Source organism: Protobothrops mucrosquamatus, unplaced genomic scaffold (assembly GCF_001527695.2).
Source record: "Protobothrops mucrosquamatus isolate PMUCROS unplaced genomic scaffold, P.Mucros_1.0 scaffold2706, whole genome shotgun sequence".
Classification (NCBI taxonomy): domain Eukaryota; kingdom Metazoa; phylum Chordata; class Lepidosauria; order Squamata; family Viperidae; genus Protobothrops; species Protobothrops mucrosquamatus.
Genome location: NW_015388751.1, coordinates 164679 through 175451, shown reverse-complemented (window position 1 = coordinate 175451; position 10773 = coordinate 164679). Strand labels below are relative to the sequence as shown.

The following is a 10773-nucleotide window of genomic DNA, read 5'->3' as shown; positions in this document are numbered from 1 at the left end:
AAGTTGCAGCAGTGGCGGCGGCTTCTAGCTTCGCCGAAGCGAAGGCGTCCTGGATCGCGGAGAATCCTCGGGGCTCCGGAGGAGTTCTCACCTACATCGTCCATATAGGACGACTCGGGAACTCAACTCCTACCCCGGGCAGCTCACCTATCCCCTTATGCCCAGGGGAAAGGTATCAAGCCGTTTGACAGCTGGTGCTAGCTGACTTATGACCATTTCTCACAGTTACGACCTTTGCAGCATCCCTGTGGTCATGTGATCAAGATCCGGATGTTTGGCAACTGGTTCATATTTATGACGGTTGCCATGTTCTGGGGTCATGCAATCCCCTTTTGCGATCTTCTGACAAATAAAGTCAATTGGAAAGCCAAATTTACTAACTTTAAATTGCAGTGATTCACTTAAAAACAATTGTCACAAGAAATGTCGCAAAACGGGGCAAAACTCAACAAATGTCACACTTAACAACAAAAAGTTGGGGTTCAGTTGTGGTTGCAAGTCGAGGACTACCTGTACTGGGGACAAAAATTTTATGTCAAATACGTTGAATACCAAATTCGATGAGTTTCAAAGCAGTTGAGTACCAAGGTACCACTGTACTTCCCATGGGAATTAGCTTCTCCTTCACCATCCCAGTCTTTAAAAGAGTTGCATTCGAGAAGGAGCATGGAGTATTAGAGCTGGGGATATAAACTGTTAAACTCGTTTGTGCTGGAATTCCTCAAGGCTTTGTTTAGGTGTGATAGCTGGAGCCTGCAGTCTGTTTAACCTGGTTGCTGAATTAATTCATTTGCTGGCTTTGCACAATCCACTACCTATAACCTAACCAAATGGACTGTGTTTGCACAAGATGCTGAGCTAAAAAAAAATTAATTGAGGTTAACAGGTATCTGCAAAGGCATGTGGAAATACATCAGCTTAGCTATTGCCTCATTAAGTAGAGAGGGCAAATACTGTACATCAGACTGTCATTAATCGCAAATACATTTCTTTGAATTTTTGAAAGCCTTGACAGACACAGGTATTTAGCAAGGAAGTGAGATGCTACAACTAATCTGCTTTGCCACACAGTGTATTTCTTAATGTACATGTACTTTAATATAAAGCTTTTCTAGGCAGCAGAAGCTAAGAAAAATACTGAATGAAATAGTTCTTTCCATTTAACACACAGAACTGAGAATGCTACAAGTGTTGGGTAATCCTGAAAGAAAAGGAAATTGTCTAAAAAACTTCAAGAGTGGATTTTTGCTAGTTAAATCAGTGTTGTCTGGGGAGTGGCCAAGAGGGTTCAATCAATCAATCAGAATAAAGCAGGGAGTTTGGAGGTCTTCTAGTCCAACCCCCTGATCAAGCAGGAGACCCCATTTCAGACAAGTGGCTGTCCAATCTCTTCTTCAAGACCTCCAGTGATGAAGCACCCACAACCTCTGAAAACAAGCTTGTTCCACTGGTTAATTGTTCTCACTGCCAGGAAGTTTCTCCTTAATTTCAGGTTGCTTCTCTCTTTGATCAGTTTCCAACCATTGTTTCTTGTCCTGCCCTCTGGTGCTTTGGAAAATAAGTTGACCTCCTCTTCTTTGTGGCAGCCCCTCAAATACTGGAATACTGCTACTGTACCATGTCACCCAAGTCCTTCTTTTCTCTAGACTAGCCATACCCAGTTCCTGCAACCATTCTTCATATGTTTTAGTTTCCAAGCCTTTAATCATCTTAGTTGCTCTTCTCTGCACTTTTTCCAAAGTCTCAACATCTTTTCTGTAACGTGGTGACCAAAACTGGATGCAGTATTCCAGTTGTGGTCTTACTAAGGCTTTATAAAGTGGTACTGACACTTCACGTGATTTTGATTCTATGCCTCTGTTTATACAACCAAGATTTAGCTTTTTTGGCTGCACACTGCAATACAGTGTGAACACAGAACAATATTTCTGAACCTTGGAAGCTGGAAGATGTTGTGGACTTCAATTCCCAGAATTCCCCAGCCAGAGGAATTCTGGGAGTTGAGGTCCACACCTCTTTAAGATGCCAAGATTAAGAAACAGGTGTTCAGAATGATGAAAACTATGCTGTGATACAAGCTGTATCCTTTCTATATTATTATGATTTCATACACACATTCATTACCTAGAAGGAAGAAAAGAGGCTGCCATGTTTCCTTTCAATCAGGCCAATTCTTATTTGCATAGCAAAATCAGCTGGGCTATAGGCCCTGTCTTGGCATGCACCTTTTTAGAAAACAACATCTTGCATGTGTGTATTCTTGTTTTGTTGTTATTTTTCAAAAGATTGATGGACAGCAGAGAGACAACTTTTCATCTCTGTTATTTTCCTAGTGTGCTGGTTTTCAGTCTGTGTGAAAGTTTCCCTTATTTATTTATTTATCATATTGATTAAACAATCCAGGGTTGCTTTGGGGGATAGAGTGATGTTATGTCACAGTCACAACACAAGCCCCTTGCCTTGTCCACATGTATTTCACATGTTGCAGGCCTGCCCCAAAGATGCAGAGCTTGCAATTTGAGTCATGATTCAAATCAAGGGCAGGTAGTCCTTGACTTATGACGAGTCAATTAGCGACTGTCCAAAGTTACAATGGACCTTCCTGGTGGTATTTATGACTTGGATTCAACATTCTGACAGTCGCCCCCTCCAGTCACATGACCACATTTTAGGTGCTTGGCAACATGGCCACATTTGCTGCCGTTCGCAGCGTCCTGCAGTCACATAACCCCATTTTATGAAAAAACCAACATTTACTTATTTTTTGGGCAAAACCCCGGTCATAGTGAACCATTGATACGCTTAATCACCACGGCCTTTACTTAATAACACCACAAAAAAGGTCGTAAAAATCAGATTGATCATGTGACTGACCCGCTTTACCACCATCACAAGTTATGACTGATGGGCATGCTCCATTACAGTTGTAACTTGAGGACTAACCTGTACATACAACCTGTACATACAACTCCAACGAAGAGATGAAAAAAGTGAAATACACAGCTAGTCCTCGACTTGCAACCGTTAATTTAGTGACCGTTCAAAGTTACAACAGCCCTGAAAAAAGTGACTTATGACTGTTTTTCACATTACAACCCTTGTGGCATCCCTAGGGTCACAAGATCAAAATTCAAGTGCTTGGCAACTGGCATGTATTTACGATGGTTGCATTGTCAGGGGTCATGTGATCACCATTTATAACCTTCCCAGCTGGTTTTGACAAGCAAAGTCAATGGGGGGAAGCCAGATTCGCTTAACAACTGCATGATTCACTTAACAACTGGAGTGATTTGCTTAACACCTGGGCCAAAAAAATCTTGTATAATAGGGCAAAACTCACTTAAGCACTGCCTTGTTTAGCAATGGAAATTTTGGGCTCAGTTGTAGTCATAAGTTGAGCACTTACTAATCTGACAATTCCTTGGCATACTTTCTCTAGTAATGCTCTTTTAAGAAAAGGAACATTAGTCCCACCGACAGAGTCAGTTGGTGGAAGCCATTTTCCTGTCCCAGCTGCAGATATGGACCAGACATGGCTGACCCATCAGGAAGAGTACTTGGCAAGGATGCATCTCCAAAACCTTCTGGGTTTGGACTGATCAGACTGCAGAGGAGTCAAAGTTCACATTTAAGATAGTTTTCCTTGTATTTAAAACAAAAATCCCTAAATTAGGGTTTTCAAAATAGCTATGATGAGTAGGTGTTACAGTACAGATAGTCCTTGACTTAGAACAGTTCATTTAGTGACTGTTCAAAGTTACAACGGCACTGAAAAAATGACTTATGACTGTTTTTCACCTTTGTAGCGTTCCCGTGGTCACATGATCAAAATTCAGACGCTTGGCAACTGACTCACATTTATGACGGTTGCAGTGTCCCGGGGTCATGTGATCACCTTTTGCAACCTTCTGACAAGCAAAGTCAATGGGGAGGCCAGATTCTTTTAACAACTGTGTTACTAGCTTAACAATTGCGATAATTCACTTAACAATTGTGGCAAGAAAGGCCGTAAAATGGGACAAAACTCACTTAACAAATGTCTCACTTAGCAACAGAAATGTTGGGCTCAATTGTGGTGGTAAGTCAAGGACTACCTGTAATTATAATCTAACATCACTGGAGGACATTGAATTGAAAAAAACAACTATATTTGTGTAGTAACATTATAAGGGAAGAGCTGTTTTCTCAATTCTACTTCTTATTACCTTATGTTTTAGAATCATAACCTGAATTTCAGCCTTCCAGACAGATACAGTATTGAGTTCCATCATAGCATCCAAGCCCAATTACCAGAATCCTGTTTGTCCCAAAGGTGCTTTTTCAGGAGGCCACTGAACTTCCTTGTTTTTCTTTGAAGATGTTTCACTTCTCATCCAAGAAGCTTCTTCATCTTTGACTGGATGGTGGGGCAATGGAAGGATTTATATTCCTTGCAGACAGCTGGTCATTTGCATTCTTTTAGAGAGTTGACAAGGTCACCTGGAGATTTACCTATGTCCTCAAGGTCACCTGAGTGGTGCAAATGGGTGTAGAGCAGGGGTCTTCAAACTTGGCCCTTTTATGACTTGTGGACTTCAACCCCCAGAATTCCTCAGCCAGGCACACTGGCTGAGGAATTCTGGGAGTTGAAGTCCACAAGTCATAAAAGGGCCAGGTTTGAAGACCCCTGGTGTAGAGCCTTCTTGGAACTGCTGAAAAGACTGTGTTGTAGACTGGAGATAGATGATGTTGTATCCCTCCCCCTCTGTTGAGAAAGGGCTACTGATGAGAAGCAAAATGTCTTCAAAGAAAAACAAGAAAGTCCAGTTGCCTCCTGAAAAAGCACCTTTGGGGCAATCATGACTGAGAATCTCCATAGAGAATCCTGTTTGATTTGGGTTTTTTCTCACTTTCTCATTGCTTAAAAAACACCGTGGATATCACAAAATTGCACACAGATAGTCCTTGACTTACAACACCAATTGGGGCCAGAATTTCCCTAGCTAAGTAAGGCAGTTGTCAAGTAAGTCACCCCTGTTTTTTTTATGGTTGTTAGGTGAGTCATATGAAATTTTATGAGCTTTGCCATAGCTAAGCGAACCTCTGCATTTGTTAACTGAATCATGCAGTCATGAAGCAAATCCAGCTTCCTTCATTGACTTTGATTGTTGGAAGCCAGCTGGGAAGGTCGTAAATGGTGATCGCATGACCCTGAGAAGTTGCAGCCGCCATAAATACATACTTGTTGCCAAGCACCCAAAGGTAGGGTTGCTGAGAGTTGTAAATGTGAGGATTGCTCATAGGTCACTTTTTTCAGGGCTGGTGTAACTTCGAACAGTCGCTAAACGAATAGTTACAAGTCGAAGACTACCTGTATTTGACGTAGATATGAAATGTGCAGGCTATGTAAACATTTTCAACTCAGTGTTGGGTAATTCAGTTTAAAAAAATTGAGATTTCCGATCACGTAAAACGTGGGATGTCTTTTTCTAACCTTTTTGGAGACACAGAACGGAGACATCTAAACAAAACTCCTTTTCTTCTTCTGTGCCACAAGTCTTTTTTTTTACAGTTCTTTAAAATATCCTAGCTACAGCTTTTTACCTGGCACCTCTTCACAGCTCTCTTTACACCTGGCTATGGTACAGTTCATTTGCGCAGACTTCTTAGAACTTTAATTAATACCTCATTGTGGCTCCAGTAAGCAATGGTCAGATTATCTTTCAATCTCCCACTACTAAGCCCTGCTGCAGGGAGTCCTGGCTACTACTCGGTGGGCAGCAGGGAGATCCTAATGCCCATCTGCTCCCTCTACCCCCCTCTTTGACGCAGTTCTTGCCTAGCCAATTAAATTTGTACAGTGCCCAGGTTGTCTGCAACAAAGTCTCATTCAACGGCATTGTGGACAATTTAAAAGGTTGCCTCAGTGAGACCTTTTATATTTGTTTATATTTCCCATAATGCAGTTGAGTGTCTCTTTGCCTGTATTCATCTATTGCACTAATCCATGGTTTACTTAAACCACAATTGATCAGAATGCTAAGCTGCAGATCACAATTCAGAAATCACGCTGGTTGGAGTCAGTTAGAATGCTAGAAACAGACAAGGCCTATGTTATGGTATATGGGTAGTCCTCAGTTTATGATTAGCTGCTTAGTGACCATTCAATGTTATGATGGACCTCCTTGGGGGCACTTATGATCCAGTTCCGAAATTCTGATGGCTGCCTCCTCCAGTCACATGACTGCATGTCAAGCACTTGGCAATCAGCCGGGATTGATGATCATTTGCAGTGTCCCATAGTCACATGACTAGGTTTTACAACAGTTTTACAAAACCACATGAAGTATTAGTACTGCTTTATAAATCCTTAGTAAGGCCACACCTGGAATACTGCATCCAGTTTTGGTCACCACATTACAAAAAGATGTTGAGACTTTGGACAAAGTGCAAAGAAGAGCAACTAAGATGATTAAGGGTCTGGAGACAAAAACATATGAAGAATGGTTGCAGGATTTGGGTATGGCCAGTCTAGAGAAAAGAAGGACTAGGAGTGACCTGATAGCAGTATTCCAGTATTTGAGGGGCTGCCACAAAGAAGAGGGGGTCAACTTATTTTCCAAAGCACCAGAAGACAAGACAAGAAACAATGGATGGAAACTAATCAAGGAGAGAAGCAACATGGAATTAAAGAGAAACTTCCTAACAGGGATGCTGTTTATTGACTCAAATGACATTACAAGCAACAGAAGGAGATCTATCGGCTGAAAGGGAAGCTTTGTTATGGAAACCTGCCTGGCACAAAAAGAAGGCCAGAATAAGACTGAAAAGAGAAACTTAAAATTATTTGGGATGGATTAAAAGGCACTGTAGAACTATGGACTGATTTAAGGATTAAGATTTAGAGTTAGAAGTAAGAGAAAAATGGGTGATTACTAGAATATATATTTTAAATAGACTAAGAATGTACTTTTAGAATAATAGGTTTATTTGTATGAAAACTATTATGTAATGGAAGGAAGAAAATCTTTTAGATCTGGATTGACTCAATAATTAATTGAACATGTTAAATTAGTAAGATGATGTTTTTGTGTGATAATATGGGTGTTTTTAGGCATGATAATTACTTGGATGAAATTTGAATTTTGCCTAACAGCCTGAAATGATTTAAGGTTTGATATTACTTTGCTAGGTTAAAGAGATTGATTGATGGATGGATTATATATGTATAGGGTAGACTAATATTTGATTTTAATCAGGATACATAGTGTGTAGTGGAAGAAGAAATAAACAAGATTTGTGATAAAATTAAGGATTTAAGAGATCAGAACTAGAATATATCTGATCACCTTTTGTGACCTGGCAAGCAAAGTCAAACGGGAATTCAGATTCACTGAACAAACTTAACCACCACACTGATTCAGTTAACAACTGTGGCAAGAAAGGTCGTAAAACAGGGCAAAATTCACTTAACAAAGGTCTCAACTTAGCGACAGAAATGTTTGGGCTCAATTGTGGTCGTAAGTCGAGGACTACCTGTATTTTCTTACCCTAACCTCTGGGCTGAAAACTTCTGGCTACTTATTTTTATTTTTTAAAATCTCTGTTCATTCTTTAGGCACTTCTGTTTCTGGCCAGTGTCTCGGGTTTGTGCTTTGCCATCAGTCTAGTTCTCATTTGCGTCTACCTGATCCGCTTTTGCTGCTGCAGTAATGAAGATAAGGAGGAGACCAAGACACAACGGGTCTGCTGTGTCACCTGGAGCTGTGTGGCTGCGGTTATCATCTGCTGGTAAAGAAAGACTCCTTCCCACCGTGGCTGTCATTTACTAGGCTACAAATGCCATTTTCTATGAAATGGGAGTTTTAAACAGGTTCGGTGTCAGGAAAACCCAACTGGTTTAATCCTCAAGATAAGTTTGTAATGTCCAGCTTGAATCTGCTTTAAAATAATTTCTGACAGATGTAAAGAGATATATAGGTAGTCCTCGGTTTACAACCATGCGTTTAGTGACCATTTGAAATCACAGTGGCACCGAAAAAAGTGACACGACTGTTTTACACACTTATGACCATTGCAGCATCCCCGTGGTCACATGATCAAAATTCAGAGGCTTAGCAACTGGCATGTATTTAGGATGGTTGCAGCATCCCAGGGTCATGTGATCCCCTTTTGAGACCTTCTGACAAGCAAAGTCAATGGAGAAGCCAGATTCATTTAACAACCAGGTTACTAACTTAACAAATGCAGTGATTCACTTAACAACAATGGCAAGAAAGGTCATTAAATGGGGCAAAACTCACTTAACAACTGTCTTGTTTAGCAATGGAAATTTTGGGCTCACTTGTGGTCCTAAGGCAGGGGTGTCAAACTGCCGATCCGTGGGCTGGATGAGTCATGCGGAAGCCGCACCCACCCCAGCTCCGGCAAGAGGAAAAAAGTCACGATACGTCGCGACACGTCACGTGACACGGCAAGTTTGACACCCCTGTCCTAAGGTGAGGACTACCTATATTGCAGTCCTTAGACTCTGGATCAAGTGGCTTGAAGAGTTGGTAAGATCCCACCTGATGGCTACATATCCTTACTCTCTCCAGCATACTTTCACTTTCAATCTTAGGGCATGAGAGCCCAGTTTCACCTATCAGGCAGCCATCTTGCCTTTATTGGATAGAAAGGTCTTATGCCCCCTTTCCTGTGTCTCAAACAACCTTCTCCAAACTAATGGCCTCCAGATGTTTCAGGATTGCACTTCCCATAATTCTTAAATAGCACAAGCAAAGACATATTGGCCAGGGAATTCTGGGAGGTATATTCCCAACACATCCAAAGGACATGAATTTAGGCAAGGTTGCTTGTAAACAGTATTGGATTTCAACTGCCACAATCCCCCAGCCAGCCATGCTGCCTGGGGAATTCTGGGAGGTGAAGCTCACCCATCTTCAAGTCGCTAAGACGCAGAAATGCTCATCTGAACCCACCAACCGTTGTCAGTGAGGGGAGCTGCCTAGGGAAAATTATAGGCTCAGTTCCATAACTATTTTGACAGTTGATTATCTGATAAAATTAATTTACCCTGGGAATATACATATATTTGTTCTTGTTGTGTCCTGAGCCTGCAGAAGCAGGCTCGGGACGTTGCAAGAGTCCCGGGCATTTGCAAAAGCTGCCCGGGACCAGACTGAGCGGCGCCGGCCTTGCGCGCATGCGTAAGGCGGGAAAAGACCGCCTTGTGATTGGTTGGAATTGCCCGGGGATCAGAGGGTATAAATAGAGGCCTGCGTGCCTCTGCTCGGGTTGTTCGTAGATTGTAGTCAGAGAATAAAGACATGTTGGAAATGCATTGCTTCAAGCGCCATTATTCTCCGGACTTAACAGTTCTTCCATCTAAGAGTTTCCAGAGGGTTGCATTGCATGTGGGCCCTCCAACACAGGAGGTTTTTAAGAAGAGATTGCACAACCATCTGTCTGAAATGGTATAGGGTTTCCTGCTTGAGCAGGGGGTTGGGCTAGAAGACCTCCAAGGTCCCTTCCAACTCTGTTATTCTGTTACAGGTAGTCCTTGACTTAGAACTGAAATTGGGACCAGAATTTCCATTGCTAAGCAAGTCAGTTGCTGACTTTTTATGACCTTTTTTGCAATAGTTGTTAAGCAAATCACTGTAGTTGTTAAGTGAATCACATGGTCATTAAGTAAATCCAGCTCCCCCCCCCCTGACTTTGCTGGTCGGAAGCCAGATGGGAAAGCCACAAATGACAATTACACGATACCAAGACCATCGTAATTACACGGTGATTGCCAAGTGTCTGAATGGTTGTAAGTTGAGAACTACCTGTACTCCAAGAGCTATCACAGATGCCATTTCTCCATCCAAAATACCTAATTTTTAAGATCTCTGAGTCCCAGATAGTCACTAAGGACAACGATCAAAGAAAATGGGAGCTACGGTCCAAAACATTGGCGAGTAATAGATTAGGGATTGGCCAGCTGGCAGCACTTGGTCAATTTTGTCTGGGCTCAGATCGAGTTAGTATTTGAATGGGAATTCTCCAGAGAATCCCAGGGCTTTGGTCTAGGCTGGAAAATGGAAAAGGCTCGTTGGAAAAAGGCAGTGACATCATTTCCATGCTGCTGCCAAGACAGCTAGATGGGAACAGCTGTGAAGTCACCAGCAGCTGAGCTCAACTGAAAAAGGAGTCTTGACTTTAGACCAGGGGTAGTCAACCTTGGCTCTTTGATGACTCGTGGACTTCAACTCCCAGAATTCCTGAGCCAGCTGTGCTGGCTCAGGAATTCTGGGAGTTGAAGTCCACGAGTCATCAAAGAGCCAAGGTTGACTACCCCTGCTTTAGACGAAGGAAGGACACACTAATCCTTGGCCAAGGTAATGATTTCACAAATAAGGGTCACACACAAGACAATGCATGCATAAATCTACCACACTCAGCCAAGCTCAGCTTCTTGGATTCTGGTATCCTTTACAAGCCAGTCATGCATAACAAGATTTTTTTGGGAGGGGAGGGAGTTTCTAAAGCAACGGTTCAATCACCTTGGTTCAGTCAATAGGGTAAGATTAAATTCCTAGTTAATTTAGCAGTGCAGGCTAGAAGAAACCAATCAAATGCAAGGTGTACGTATCAACTGGCAGCTAAGTCACAGTCAAAGTGGCTTTCGTGGGAATTCTACAATATCCTCTCTAAGAGAAAAGCTACAAAGCCCAGTTCCTCAATATCCACCCCCTCCAGACATTTACTGTCTAGAATATTATTGGTTTCTCTGTTTCTTTCAAGCCT

At 42.0% G+C, this 10773-nt stretch overlaps 1 protein-coding gene across 1 annotated transcript in view; it reads left to right on the top strand.

Annotated features, from left to right (window-relative positions):
* LOC107296245 (protein tweety homolog 1-like) overlaps window positions 1–10773 on the top strand; it is a 144617-nt gene that overhangs the window by 16113 nt on the left and 117731 nt on the right. Inside the window, 1 exon segment of the mRNA XM_015825592.1 lies at window positions 7598–7770. Within this exon segment, the coding sequence (XP_015681078.1) occupies window positions 7598–7770 (173 nt within the window).